General features: G+C 54.5%; 1 protein-coding gene across 2 annotated transcripts; it reads left to right on the forward strand.

The window, feature by feature from the left end:
- Positions 1-12,821: 12,821 nt before the first annotated feature.
- LOC125319305 (sal-like protein 3) lies at positions 12,822-15,029 on the forward strand. 2 transcript variants are annotated; one of them, XM_048290412.1, is made up of 4 exons: positions 12,822-13,291; positions 13,352-13,697; positions 14,035-14,717; positions 14,840-15,029. In XM_048290412.1, the coding sequence occupies exons 1-4, from the start codon at positions 12,852-12,854 to the stop codon at positions 15,012-15,014; spliced, it is 1,644 nt and encodes a 547-aa protein (XP_048146369.1). In that variant the 5' UTR covers positions 12,822-12,851; the 3' UTR covers positions 15,015-15,029. The 2 variants fall into 2 exon arrangements, with proteins under 2 accessions (XP_048146369.1, XP_048146368.1); XM_048290411.1 differs by having other exon boundaries at positions 12,822-13,697.
- Positions 15,030-15,443: the final 414 nt, after the last annotated feature.

The following is a 15,443-nucleotide window of genomic DNA, read 5'->3' on the forward strand; positions in this document are numbered from 1 at the left end:
TCACCTCTCGGCCCCAGCTCTTCAGCGCTCCTGCGGATTTGGGTGGAAAAGCCTCGGGATTGGCTGCCGGGAGGGAAGGTTGGGTGCCCATGGCTGAGATGTGGGGCCGAGCCCGTGGAACTCTGGGGCCGAGGGCCGCAAGGGCCGGGAGCGGAAATCTGGGCTGAAAGGCTGAGGTTGCGCTGATGGCTCTGGGCAAAGAGTCCGAGCTTGAGGCAGAGGCGAAGATTTGGGCCAAAAGGTGCAAAGTGTGGAGGAAGCCGAAAGCTGGGGCAGCAGTGGGGGAGTTTGGGGAAAAGGGCTGAGATTGGAGGGCGAGGGCTGAGATTTTGGGGAAGGATCTGGGGGTTTGGGGACTGCTAAAGACCCTTCATGGGGGGATGTGGGGCCGCCCTTCGCTGCCTCATCAACACTGCCAATATCACCAGCCCAACAAGCACCAGCACCAGCACCAGCATCCCTGGCGCAGAAATAGGTGGCGGAATCCTCGTCCCTGAGGCTGTTCATGGTCAGCGTCACCGAGCTCTGCCCGTTGTCCCTGGAGATCGTGAACCGGCCCTGCACCGACGGCGCGTACTCGGTGTAACTACCATCGCTGCTGATAACCGTGAGCCATTCCATCCCCTGCCCGGGTCTCTGGCGCACCCATTGCATCCAGAATTTGCTGAAATCGAAGCCGGAGGCGCGGCAGAGGAGGCGCAGGGACCCCCCGGGGGGCTGGAGGTCCCCCCCGGACTCCAGCAGGGTCACGGCCGCCCGCAGCCCTGCGGGAAAAAGGGGAGATGGGGATGGGCAAAGCTCAACCACCGACCCAAATCCCGACTCTTGGCCCCACATCTCCATGGGGGACCCCAAATCCTGACTCTTGGCCCCAAATTGGCACCCTTGCACCTCCCCATCCTCCTCCTCCTCCTCCTCCTGGTCCTCGTGGCCCTCCCAGGTGGGTCCCGGCCGCCTCCGGAGCGCGACGCCCACCCCGGGACACGGCCGGATCTGGCGCCTCATCCCCATCTCCCCTTTTTCCCGCAGGGCTCCGGGCGGCCGTGACCCTGCTGGAGTCCGGGGGGGACCTCCAGCCCCCCGGGGGGGTCCCTGCGCCTCCTCTGCCGCGGATCTGGCTTCGATTTCAGCAACTTCGGGATGAACTGGATCCGCCAGAAACCCGGGCAGGGGCTGGAATGGGTCGCAGGGATCTGGAGCAATGGTGGTTACACCGGCTACGCGCCGTCGGTCAAGGGCCGTTTCACGATCTCCAGGGACAACGGGCAGAGCTCGCTGACGCTGACCATGAACAGCCTCAGGGACGAGGATTCCGCCACCTATTTCTGTGCCAAATATGCTGGTGCTTATGTTGGTTATTGGGTTGCTGCTGCTTATCGTGGTCATTCCGGTGCTTGGGGTGCTGCTGACCCCGCCCCCATGGCCGTGTCCCCAGTTGTCCCCAAACCCCAGCTCCTTGCCCCAAACCTCAACTCTTGACCCAATTCTTGCGTGGTTTTCCCAGCCTTTGACCTCTTTCACGACAATTCTCCCACTTTCACCCCCAAATCTCAACTCTCTACCCCAAATCTGCACCTTTTTCCCTCCTGAGCTCAACCTTCTCCCTCCAATCTCCACCATTTGCCTCCAAATTCCATCAGTTTTGCCTCAAATTTCCTCTGTTAGCAACAAGTCACAGCCGCTGACCCAAGTTTCAAACCCTGGCCCCAAAACGCGACCGTTTTGACCCAAATCTCACCTCTTGGCCCTGCACCTCTTCCTTTGGCCCCATATCTTGACCATCGACCCAAACCTCGACCATTGGCCTTAAATGCTGGGTGTAGAGCAAAGTTTAGAAGAAGGAGGTCGAGATTTGGGGCCGAGAGTTGGGTTTTGGGGTTTATGGTTGATGTTTGGAGCTGGGGCAGTCGGGTTTTGGGGCAGATCCAGCCGAGGGGTTGGGGGTCAGTGGTCACCACTGGCACAAATGGCGGTGACTGGGGACAAAGGGTCAATGGCTGAGGTTTGGGGGAAAAGTCTGGGATTTGGGGTCATGCTGACTCTTGGCCCCAAATTGGCACCCTTGCACCTCCCCATCCTCCTCCTCCTCCTCCTGGTCCTCGTGGCCCTCCCAGGTGGGTCCCGGCTGCCTCCGCAGCGCGACGCCCACCCCGGGACACGGCCGGATCCGGCGCCTCATCCCCATCTCCCCTTTTTCCCGCAGGGCTCCGGGCGGCCGTGACCCTGCTGGAGTCCGGGGGGGACCTCCAGCCCCCCGGGGGGTCCCTGCGCCTCCTCTGCCACGGATCTGGCTTCACCTTCGCGAGTTACACCATGTATTGGGTCCGCCAGAAACCCGGGCAGGGGCTGGAATGGGTCGCAGGGATCTGGAGCAATGGTGGTTACACCGGCTACGCGCCATCAGTCAAGGGCCGGTTCACGATCTCCAGGGACAACGGGCAGAGCTCGGTGACGCTGACCATGAACAGCCTCAGGGACGAGGATTCCGCCACCTATTTCTGCGCCAAATATGCTGGTGCTTATGTTGGTTATTGGGTTGCTGCTGCTTATCGTGGTCATTCCGGTGCTTGGGGTGCTGCTGACCCCGCCCCCATGGCCGTGTCCCCAGTTGTCCCCAAACCCCAGCTCCTTGCCCCAAACCTCAACTCTTGACCCAATTCTTGCGTGGTTTTCCCAGCCTTTGACCTCTTTCACGACAATTCTCCCACTTTCACCCCCAAATCTCAACTCTCTACCCCAAATCTGCACCTTTTTCCCTCCTGAGCTCAACCTTCTCCCTCCAATCTCCACCATTTGCCTCCAAATTCCATCAGTTTTGCCTCAAATTTCCTCTGTTAGCAACAAGTCACAGCCGCTGACCCAAATTTCCAACCCTGGCCCCAAAACGCGACCGTTTTGACCCAAATCTCACCTCTTGGCCCTGCACCTCTTCCTTTGGCCCCATATCTTGACCATCGACCCAAACCTCGACCATTGGCCTTAAATGCTGGGTGTAGAGCAAAGTTTAGAAGAAGGAGGTCGAGATTTGGGGCCGAGAGTTGGGTTTTGGGGTTTATGGTTGATGTTTGGAGCTGGGGCAGTCGGGTTTTGGGGCAGATCCAGCCGAGGGGTTGGGGGTTAGTGGTCACCACTGGCACAAATGGCGGTGACTGGGGACAAAGGGTCAAGGGTTGAGGTTTGGGGGAAAAGTCTGGGATTTGGGGTCATGCTGACTCTTGGTCCCAAATTGGCACCCTTGCACCTCCCCATCCTCCTCCTCCTCCTCCTGGTCCTCGTGGCCCTCCCAGGTGGGCCCCAGCCGCCTCCGGAGCGCGACGCCCACCCCGGGACACGGCCGGATCCGGCGCCTCATCCCCATCTCCCCTTTTTCCCGCAGGGCTCCGGGCGGCCGTGACCCTGCTGGAGTCCGGGGGGGGTGAGCAGCCCCCCGGGGGGTCCCTGCGCCTCCTCTGCCGCGCATCCGGCTTCGATTTCAGCAAATTCTGGATGCAATGGGTGCGCCAGAGACCCGGGCAGGGGCTGGAATGGCTCGCAGCTATCAGCAGCACTGGTGGCAGCACCGAGTACGCACCGTCGGTGCGGGGCCGGTTCACGATCTCCAGGGACAACGGGCAGAGCTCGGTGACGCTGACCATGAACAGCCTCAGGGACGAGGATTCCGCCACCTATTTCTGTGCCAAATCTTCTGGTATTGGTGGTGGTTGGGCTGATGATTATGCTTTTCTCGGTCATTCCGGTGCTTGGGGTGGTTCTGGGCTCTCCCCCGTGGCCGGGTCCCCACCGGTCCCCAAACCCCAGGTCCTTGCCCCAAACCTCAGCCCCTGACCCGGTTCTTGCCCACGGGTCCCAGCTCTGCACTGCTTCTGCCCCAAAGCTCCGCCCGTGAGCCCAGGTCTCACCTCTCGGCCCCAGCTCTTCAGCGCTCCTGCGGATTTGGGTGGAAAAGCCTCGGGATTGGCTGCCGGGAGGGAAGGTTGGGTGCCCATGGCTGAGATGTGGGGCCGAGCCCGTGGAACTCTGGGGCCGAGGGCCGCAAGGGCCGGGAGCGGAAATCTGGGCTGAAAGGCTGAGGTTGCGCTGATGGCTCTGGGCAAAGAGTCCGAGCTGGAGGCAGAGGCGAAGATTTGGGCCAAAAGGTGCAAAGTGTGGAGGAAGCCGAAAGCTGGGGCAGCAGTGGGGGAGTTTGGGGAAAAGGGCTGAGATTGGAGGGCCAGGGCTGAGATTTTGGGGAAGGATCTGGGGGTTTGGGGACTGCTAAAGACCCTTCATGGGGGACGTGGGGCCGCCCTTCGCTGCGTCATCAACACTGCCAATATAACCAGCATCATCAGCACCAGCACCACCATAAGGAGATTTGGCGCAGAAATAGGTGGCGGAATCCTCGTCCCTGAGGCTGTTCATGGTCAGCGTCACCGAGCTCTGCCCATTGTCCCTGGAGATCGTGAACCGGCCCTTGACCGACGAAGCGTACTCCGTGTAACCACCAGTGCTGGTGATGTATGCGAGGTACTCCAGCCCCTGCCCGGGTTTCTGGCGGATCCAGTTCATCGCGAATTTGCTGAAGTCGAAGCCGGATCCGCGGCAGAGGAGGCGCAGGGACCCCCCGGGGGGCTGGAGGTCCCCCCCGGACTCCAGCAGGGTCACGGCCGCCCGGAGCCCTGCGGGAAAAAGGGGAGATGGGGATGAGGCGCCGGATCCGGCCGTGTCCCGGGGTGGGCGTCGCGCTGCGGAGGCGGCCGGGACCCACCTGGGGGCTCTGAACGAAGGGACCTTCCTGGGGCTCGGGGGGACCTCCAGCCCCCCGGGGGGTCCCTGCGCCTCCTCTGCCGCGCCTCCGGGTTCAGTTTCGGTGGGTTTGGAATGCACTGGGTGCGACAGAGACCCAGGCAGGGGCTGGAATGGCTCGCAGGGATCAACAGCGACGGCAGCACCGAGTACGCGCCGTCGGTGCGGGGCCGGTTCAGGATCTCCAGGGACAACGGGCAGAGCTCGCTGACGCTGACCATGAACAGCCTCAGGGACGAGGATTCCGCCGCCTATTTCTGCGCCAAGGATCAGGATGGTTACGCTGTTTATGCCGGTGCTGCTGCTGCTGGTGGTGGCCCCACCCCCATGGCTGGGTCCCCGCATGACCCCAAACTCCAGTTCCTTGCCCCAAACCTCCACCCTTGACCCAACTCTGCACCCTTTGTCCCAAATCTGCCCCGTTTGCAGCCCAAAGCCTGCACTGCTTCAGCCCCAACCCTCACCCGGCCCATTCCCGGCTCGCAGCCCCTGGCGCCAAAGGCAGCTCTTTGCTCCAAATCTCTGCGTTGCTCCTCAAGCGTTGCCTCAGTGGCCAAGGAAGGCGGCCAGCGGCCAAGTTTTGTGTCAGCGGCCGACGTCTGCGGCCAGAGGTTGAGATTGGCGCCCGTGGCAAAACCCATCGAGATCTGGGGACAAAAATGGTCGAGATTGGTAAAGACCAAGAGGAGCTGAGGGGCCCAAAGGGTCCCGACTGCAGGATGAGAGCTGGGGCAGAACCCGCCGCAGGCTGGAACCAACGGCCACCAATGGGGCCAAGGGATGGGGATTGGGGCAAGGATCTGGGGATTGGGGACAGACGGGGACCTGGCCGCAGGGGAGGGGCCAAACCCACCCCAACCACCAGAATAACCACCAGCAGCAGCCCAACCAGAACCAGTATAAGCACCCTTGGCACAGAAATAGGTGGCGGAATCCTCGTCCCTGAGGCTGTTCATGGTCAGCGTCAGCGAGCTCTGCCCGTTGTCCCTGGAGATCGTGAACCGGCCCTTGACCGACGATGCGTAGTCGGTGCTGCCACCGCTGTTGATCTGTGCGACGAATTCCAGCCCCTGCCCATTTTTCTGGCGGGTACCAGCCCATCCCGAATTTGCTGAAGTCGAAGCCGGATGCGCGGCAGAGGAGGCGCAGGGACCCCCCGGGGGGCTGGAGGTCCCCCCCGGACTCCAGCAGGGTCACGGCCGCCCGCAGCCCTGCGGGAAAAAGGGGAGATGGGGATGAGGCGCCGGATCCGGCCGTGTCCCGGGGTGGGCGTCGCGCTCCGGAGGCGGCCGGGACCCACCTGGGAGGGCCACGAGAGCCAGGAGGGCGAGGACCGGGAGGGAGCTCGAAGCCATGGCCGGGATTTGTTGGGTTTTTCCCCCAAAACTCAACTGGTTCAGCTCCAGAATCGGAATTGTTGGCCCCAAAACTCAACCGATGTCCCCAAATCTGGACTTTGTTCCTCAAGAGTTTGCTCCGACTCTCAAGATTTGGGGCCAACGGTCGAGGTTTGGGTCAATGTTTGTGATTTGTGGTCAGTGGTTGTGATTTGGGGTCAGTGGTTGTGATTTGGGGTCAGAGGTTGAGATTTTGGGGTCAGAGTTTGAGATTTTGGATTCAGTGTTTGAGATTTGGGGTCAACGGTCGAGATTTCGGTCAATGGTTGTGATTTGGCGTCAGAGGTTGAGATTTTGGGGTCAACGGTCGAGATTTGGGGCCAACGGTTGAGATTTGGGTCAATGTTTGTGATTTGGGTCAATGGTTGTGATTTGGGGTCAGAGGTTGAGATTTTGGGGTCAATGGTCGAGATTTGGGGTCAGTGGTTGAGATTTGGGGCTGAACCAGTCCAAGGTTGGGAGAAGGGTCAAGAATTGGGTCAAGGGTTGAAGTTTGGGGACATTTGCCCCAAATCTTAACCAGTTTTGACTCAAATTTCACCTTTTGTCCCAAATCTTGACCATTTAACCCCCGAATTTCAACTTTTTGCCCCAAATCTCCAACATTTCCCTCCAAACTTTGTAACCGGTTGAAATTTGAGGCCAACAGATCAAATTTGGGGTAAAACCAGTTGAAATCTGTGGAAAAACGTTGACTTCTGGGGGAGGAACCTTCGAGGTCTGGGGTAAAATCTCCAAATTTGGTGAAAAAGTGGAGGTTTGGATCTGAAAATAGATTATTAACCCCAAAGGAATTAATTGTTCACATTAATTAAGGGGTTTTTGGGGTTAAATTGAGTTTGAACCCAAATATATTCAATTATTAGCCCTAATAAAGATAATTATTACTAACCCCAATTAACAGATTGGGGCATAAACTTGAATATTAACCTGATTAGAGTTAATTATTAGCCCTGATAAAATTAATTACTCACATTAGGGTTTTCAAGGGGGTTGAATTGCTTTTTAACCCTAATTGTCAGCCCTAGTAACTCAAATTAACCACCCCAATTACAGTCCTGCCCTTAACGAGCCCCGAGAGCAGGTGCCGAGAGCAGCAGCTGCACCGAAAGCTGCGAAAGCGAAACTCGGGGCCTAAATTTGGGGCCGAAAAAGGCCTTTTTGGGACTTTCCGGGGCGGTTTGGGGAAGTCCCCAAAGGGGCGTTTCTGGCCCCGAAATGGGGCGGCTCCGACGGGGCCGGGAAAGAGAAAAGCCGGAGCTGGAGGGGGTTGGGGAAAGGCCGAGTTCGGGTTCATTTCGTCTTCATTTTATTAATTTTCTATTAATTTCAATTATTTTTATTGTTTTTCATGACTTTTAAAATCGGGTTTTATTCCATTTATTGGATTTTGGTGATTGGTTTATTTTAATTCATAATTTTCATTATTTTCGTTAATTTTCATTAATGTTTGCTGCTTTTATTGTTTTACTGCTGTTTATTGATGTTATTGAATAATATTAATTATTGTTATTGATGATTTTCATTTTATTTACAGGATTTTATTAATTGTCTTGATCTCGCTTCTTATTTCCTTTATTTTTCAGTGATTTCTGTCAGTATTTATTAATTTCCCTCGATATTTATTAATTTACATTGACACTTCTTAACTTTAATTACTTTATACATTTCCCAATAATTTTTATTCTGATTAATTTCATTATTTTGCCTCAATTGATCAAATTAATTGTGCTCCAGGATTATCGATTCTCATTCTTATTATTTTTCACTAATTTCAGATTACATTTATTAATTTCATCATTTATAACTTAAAAATAATTTTATTAGGTTTAATTAATAGCTGTTATTTTTCTTTTTATCAACTTCATTGCTTCGAAAATCACTTTTTCTCCTATTATTAATTGTATTTTCTCTTATTAATTTAATTTTCTATTTTTAATTGCATTTTATCCTTGATTTAACCCTGATCATGATTTTAGGGTAAATTAATTAATTATTTGCCAATTGTGTAACTTTATCAATACCATTTTTGTAAGTTCCTATTATTATTAGTTTCCGTTTGAGTTTTTATTTAATTAACAATTAATTACTTTTATAATTAATAAACTTTTGTTTAGTTGAGGTTAATTAATAACTTTAATTTTTTTATATTTCTGCTTTTATTTTGGTTTAGAATCTTTGTATTTTATCCTTTCAATGTTTTACCGGATTCTTTTAATGTTTATTAACATCTATTAAAGTTAATTACATTTATTAGGCTTTATTGTTATTAATAAATCCCCTGGTTTCAATAACAAAATAAATAATTTCATTTTGTTCTTGGTTTATTATTTTGATTTTTTGCCTTTGGAATTGTTGGGAGTTTTTTGTGATAAAGTGTAACAGAATTAAATGGAATTAAATGGAATCAAATAATTCGAATAAAATAGATGGGAAAAATCGTAAAAAATTAAAATGATATAAAATAAAATGGAAAATGAGGTAAAATATTTGGATTTTATTTTCTTTTGGTTTATTTTATTTTATTTATTTTTGTTTCATCTATAATAGGAATAAAAAATGATTAAAAATATTTAATTATATTAAAAAGAAAAGGAAACTAAAGTGATAAAATAATAAAATTATTTCATATAAATGACATATAATTCACTTATATAAATGACATTACATTTATTTAGATTATGTGTCTTACAAATTAACACAATAAAAGGAAATGGAATAGAAGAAAATAAATGGAATTAAGAGGAAAAGTTGAATAAATAAAATAAAAAATTAAATAAATAAAAAAATTAAAATTAAAATTAAGCTAAAATGCAATAAAATAAAATAAATGGAAGAAAATAAAGGAAATTTTAAAAAGTGAAGAAATCAAATAAAAGCGAAATGAAATAAAAATAATGGGAAATAAAGGGAATAAATAAGAGAATAAGTGGAATTAATAATTGGAATAGAAGAAAAGGAAATGGATCAACAAAGGGAATAAAAGAGAATAAAAGAAAATAAAAGAAGTGGAATGATTAAAATGGAATAAAAGTAATTAAAATAAAATAAAATAAAATAAAACAAAATAAACAGAAAATAGAGAAAATAGAGAGACGAAATCCGTGCAAATCGAAGATGAAATGGGTGAAATAAAGGAAATAAAAATAAATTAATGCAGAAAAATTTATTAAATCAAGGAAATAAATTAAAATAAATGGAATAAAGTAAAATGAGTTTAAGGAACATGTGATACTCCATGAAATAAACTCCCAAAATTCTATAAAACCAAAGAAATACAAAATAATTGAAAAAAAAAATTGAAATAAAATAAATGAAATTAAATTTATATTAATTGAAATTAAATTAATTACATGAAATAAATCCCAATTAAACTCAATAAAACATCAATAAACTTCAATTAAACAAACTAAAACCGGTGAAAGAAAAGCCCGAACGCCGAAAAATCAACTCAATGAGGATAAAATATCAAATAAATTAATTGCAATTAAAAAATAATAAAAATAATAAAAATAATAAAAATAATAAAAGTAATAAAAGTAATAAAAATACCCCCCCCAAATAGCCCAAAACTCCGCATTTTTGCGCTTCCCCCCCTCAGCAACGGGCGCTGATTGGTCGAGAGGAGTGGGCGGGAACCAATCAGCGGCGTGCGCGGGAAGCGCGCGCTCCCGGCGCCTGATCTGCCCGGCAACGCGCTCTGATTGGCCCAGGGGCGCAGCGGGGAGCCAATCAGCGGAGTTGGCGGGAAGCGCAGCCTGAGGGGGGGGCCAAATCTGCCCTGCGACGGCTTCTGATTGGCCCAGAGGCGCCGCGGGGAACCAATCAGCGGCCGGGACCCCCCAAATCCCACCCCAGGCTTCCTCTTCAGGACCCCCCAAAGCCCCCTCAGAGACCCCAAAACCCCCAAATGCCCCCAAAATCCCCCCAAACCGCCTCCAACACCCCCAAAACCCCTCACAGACCCCAAAATCCCCCTCCAGGACCCCCCCCAAACCCCTCAGAGACCCCAAATTCCCCTCAGAATCCCCTCCAGGACCCCCCAAAACTCCCAAATGCCCCCAAAACTCCCAAATGCCCCCAAAATCCCCCCAAACCCCCTCCAAGGCCCCCCAAAATCCCCTCAGAGACCTCCAAAACCCTCTCATCCTCCCAAAACCCCCTCCAGGACCCCCCAAACCCCTCAGAGACCCCAAATCCCCCTCAAAATCCCCTCAGAGACCCCAAATCTCCCCAAAATCCCCTCAGAGACCCCCAAATCTCCCCAAAATCCCCTCAGAGACCCCTCCAACCCCCCTAAATCCTCCCCAAAGCCTCTAAAGGACCCCCAAAGCCCCCTCAGAGACCCCAAAACCCCCAAATGCCCCCAAAATCCCCCCCAACCGCCTCCAACACCCCCAAACCCCTCAGAGACCCCAAATCTCCCCCAAATCCCCTCAGAGACCCCAAATTCCCCCAAAATCCCCTCAGAGACCCCCAAATCTCCCCAAAATCCCCTCAGAGACCCCTCAAACCGCCCTAAATCCTCCCCAAAGCCTCTAAAGGACCCCCAAAATCCCCTCAGGGAACCCCAAAACCCCCAAAATCCCCTCAACCCCCCCAAATCCTCCCCCAGCATCCTCAACTCCCCTAAACCCCCCCCAAACTCTCCCTAAATCCCCCCCCAAAACCCCTCAGAGCCACCAAATCCCCCCCAAAACCCTCAGGGACCCCCCCAAACCCGCTCGACCCCCCTCAAATCCCCCCAAACCCCCTTTGGGATCCCCCAACCCCCCCGAGAGACCCCAAAATGCCCCCAAATCCCCTAAAACTCCCCTGAACACCCAAATCCCCCCAAACTCCCCCCCAGAAAACCCCAAATCCACCCAAAATCCCCCCAAAATCTCCCCAAAATCCCTCCAAATCCCCCCAAAACCCTCCCGGGACCCCCCAAATCCTCCCCAAAATCCCCCTCAAGCCCCCCCCAACCCCATCGAGGACCCCCAAACCTCCCCCCAAAGCCCCCAAATTCCTCAAAACCTCCCCAAAACCCTCCTGGGACCCCTCCAAAATCCCCCAAATTCCCCCCAAACCCCCCTCAACCCCCCCCCAATCCCATTCAGGACCCCCAAATCCCCCCCAAAATACCCCAAATCCCCCCAAACCCCCCCCAAATCCGCCCCTCCCCTCGCGGTGACGTCACCCTCTGTCGCGACAGGCGCCCCCTCCCCCCCGTGACGTCATTTCCCGACCCTCGGCCATGGCCGAGCCCGGAGGTGCGGAAAGGACCCGAAATCGCCGGGATTCACCCCAAAAATCCCGGGATGGGAGGGGGAGAGGGGGACTGGGGGGGGAAACCCGGGAATTTTGGGGGGCGGGAAACCGGGATTTTGGGGAGGGAAACGGGGATTTTGGGGGAGTTTGGGTGGGAAAAGGGGGTTTGGGGGGAAAAAAGGGGATTTGGGGGAAAACACCGGGATTTTGGGGGGGATCTGATTGGAAAAAAGGGGTTTTGGGGGTAAAAAAGGCGGATTGGGGGGGGAAAGGGGATTTTTTGGGGGGAAGAAAAGGGGATTTGGGGGCAAAAGTGGGATTTTTGGAGGGGTTGCAGGGGAAAAAAGGGGGTTTGGGGGGAAAAAAGGGGATTTTGGGGGAGGAAAAAGGAGAATTTTTTCGGGGAAAAAGGGGAATTTGGAGGGGTTTGGGGGGAAAAATGGATTATTTTTAGGGGGGGAGGGGAAAGGGAGGTTTGAGGAGGATTTTGGGGGGAGAAAAAGGAGGATTTGGGTTGAAAAGGGGATTTTTTGTGGCAAAAAGGGGTTTGGGGGGGAAAGGAGGATTTGGTTGGGGACAAAAAGGGGATTTTTGGGGATAAAAAGGGGGATTTGGGGTGTTTGAGGGGGATTTGGAGGGAAAAGGGATTTTTTTGGGGGAAAAGGGAAGTTTGGAAGGGGATTTAGGGGGGGAAATGGGGATTTTGGGGGGAAAACAGGGATTTTTGGGGAAAAAGGTTTTTTTGGGGGGGGAAAGAAGGATTTGAGGGTGTTTGAGGGGATTTGGTTGAAAAAAAGGAGATTTTGGGGGAATAACGGGGAATTTAGGGGGATAATGGTAATTTGGGGGGGATACTTGGCATATTTTGGGGAATATGCTTTTTTTGGGGGGAATAATGTCATTTTTGGGGGATAAACGTGGCTTTAGGGGCGGGTTATGATTTTTGGATGGGAATTTTGGTGGTGCTCTGGAGAATAATGGGAATTTTGGGTGAAATACGATAATTTTGGCACAAACGACGACAGGTTTGGGGTAGTAACGACAAACTTGGGGTGAGAAATGCCGATTTTGGGGAGGGCAAACCCGATTCTGCGGGGAACAACAGCAAATTTGGGGTGAAAAGTGGTGATTTTGAGGCGAACAACGACAACTCGTGGCAAAAGCTTTTATTTTGGGGACAAATAACAGCGAGTTTTGGGCGAATAACAACACTTTTGGGGCAGCAGTGATAGTTTTGGGGTGAATTATGGTAACTTTGGGTGGAAAAAAATGGTAATTGTGGACAAACTGCGATTTCGGGCTGAAAAGCGTCGATTTTGAGGCTTCGCCACCCTAACCTCCCTCTCTCTCCCCCCTCCCCCAGCCCCCGCCGCCCCCTCCCCGCCCTCCCCGCTGGCCCCCTCCCCTCCCCCGCCCATGGCGCCGCCGGCGCCGCCGGAGCTGCGGCTGATCCTGGAGGAGCTGCGGCAGCTGCACCAGCGCCAGCTGCTCCAGATGCAGCTGACCCAGGACATCTGCCGCCAGCTGCTGCTCCTGGGGGCGCTGGAGCCGCCGCGGCCGCCCCAGAAACCCCCCCCGGGCCCCCACTTCCTGCTCTTCCCGCCTTTCCCCAAGCCGCAGCGCTCCGGCATCGCCGTGGCCTTGGCGTCCACGCTGGGCTCCATGACGTCGTTGGCGTCCACGTTGGGGTCGTCGTTGGGGTCGACGTCGTCGTTGGGCTCGGCGGCGTCATTGGGGTCGACGGCGGGGTCAGCGTTGGGTTCTTCGTCATCGTTGGGTTCAACGTTGGGTTCGAGGTCATCGTTGGGTTCAACGTTGGGTTCGTCGCCATCGTTGGGTTCAACGTTGGGTTCAAGGTCAACGTTGGGGTCAACGTTGGGTTCTTCGTCATCGCTGGGTTCAACGTTGGGCTCAAGGTCAACGCTGGGGTCAACGTTGGGTTCGTCGCCATCGTTGGCCCCGGCGTTGCCGCCGTTGGGTTCCCCGTCGCCGCTGGCCCCGCGGCCGGCCCCGCCGCGCCCCCCGAGCGCCGCGGGGCCCCGGCACGGCTGCGGGTTCTGCGGGAAGCCGTTCGGCAGCGCCAGCGCGCGGCAGATCCACCTGCGCTCGCACACGGGCGAGCGGCCGTTCCGCTGCGACCTCTGCGGCGGCCGCTTCACCACCCGCGGCAACCTCAAGGTGCACCTGCGGCGGCACCGCGAGAGGGGCCCGGCGCCGCGCCGGGGGGACGGAGACGGCGGCGGGGGAGCGCCGAGGGCGGAGGTGAGGGGGCGAGGGGTCAGTGGGTCAGCTTTGGGGGTCAGCGGGGGTCGGTGGGTTAAGGGAGGGGGTTGATGGTCAAGGGCGGGGTTGTGGTTGAGGGGTTGATGGCTCAGTGGGGGTCAGTGGGGGGTCAGTGGGGGGTCAGTGTTGGGGGCAGTGGGTCAAGGTTAAGGTCGGTGGTCAGTGGGGATGGACAGGTCAAGGTCGGGTCAAGAGGTCACCGGGGGGTCGGCGGATGAGGTTGGGCTCAGTGGGTCAGAGTTGGGCTCAGGTGGTCACTTTGGGTGGCCACAGGGTCAAGGCTGGGGTCACCTGCATCTCTCTGGTCACCCCACAGGTCCCCCCGGAAGTGACCGACCCCCCCCAGCCTCCGGCCACGCCCCCCCTGCCCAGCCCGGGGGGTCAAGAGGTCAAACCAAGCCCCGCCCCCTTCCCCAAGCTCCTCCTCCTGCGCCCGCCCGGCCCCGCCCACGACGAGAACGCCCCGCCCCCTCCTGGCCCCGCCCCCAACCCCCGCGGCCCCGCCCTCTCCGAGACCTCCAAGCTGCAGGAATTGGTGGAAAAATTGGAATTTCCGGAATTCCCGCCCTCCTGCCCCTCCCCCTCCTGCCAAGGGAGCTTCCGGAACATTCCCGGGGCGGTTTTGGGCGGGAATCCCGCGATTTCGGGCGGGGGGTCCCTCGGTTTTGGGCGGGAACTCTCCGAATTTGGGCGGGAATCCCTCGGTTTTGGGCGGGAATTCTCAGGGTTCGGGCGGGAATTGCCCAATCCTGGGCGGGAACCCCCCGGTTTTGGGCGGGAATTCTCCGGGTTCGGGGCGTCCCCCACCTGTGCCAGGTGTGTGGGCGTGGCCGGGCCCACGCCGGGGGGCACCGGGACCCCCAAAATCCGGGCGGGGCCCCAAAATTGGGGGGGCTGGGGGAGGTGCAGGAGGAAGAGGAGGATGAGGAAGAAGAAATGGAGGGGACAGACCCCCCCAAAATGCCGGGAGACCCCGAGGACCCGGATGGAGGAGGGGAGGTGAGCGGGGGGGGAATTCCAAAATTCCAGAGGGACCCCAAAATTAGGGGGAAGCCAAAGACGAGGCGTTTTTTGGGGCCCCCCAAGGCATTGACACCACCCCCCTTTTTTCCCCCCTTTAGGTGCCCCCAAACCGGACCCCGACTCCCGCTGGCGACAAGGGGGACCCCGAAACTTCGGGGGAGTAGTTTAGGAATCGGGGAGACCCCAAAATTCCCCTCGGGACCCCCAAAATTTCCCTGCGACCCCCAAAACTCCTCCCCCCTCATGTACAGGCCGATTAAAGCTGTTTGCTGACCCCCCCCCCCCATGCCCCTGCTGTCTCCCGTGTATGATTTGGGGGGCGGGGGAAAGGAGATGGATTTGGGGGAGCCGCGGGAAAAAGCGAGACCCCAAAAATCGGAGGAATCGCCCCAAAAGCGGGGCCAGAAAATGGCGCCGCCCTCAACAAAGATGGCGGCGCCCCCAGAGGGGCGGGGCCAGCGCGCAAAATGGCGGCGGTTGCCGTGGAAACGGAACGCGGGAAGTGCCCGCTGTGAAAATGGCGGCGGTTGCCATGGCAACTGCGTGGGGTCTTTGCCCATGCGCAAAATGGCGGCCGTTGCCACGGTGCCCTCAGAGGGGCGGGGCCAGCGCTGAAAATGGCGCGCGTTGCCATGGTAACGAGACGCGGGGAACTGCCCTGTTTAAAGATGGCGGCGGTGGCCGCTGTGCCCTCACTGAGGC

This window comes from Corvus hawaiiensis, chromosome 40 (genome assembly GCF_020740725.1).
Source record: "Corvus hawaiiensis isolate bCorHaw1 chromosome 40, bCorHaw1.pri.cur, whole genome shotgun sequence".
NCBI classification, from domain to species: Eukaryota; Metazoa; Chordata; class Aves; order Passeriformes; family Corvidae; genus Corvus; species Corvus hawaiiensis.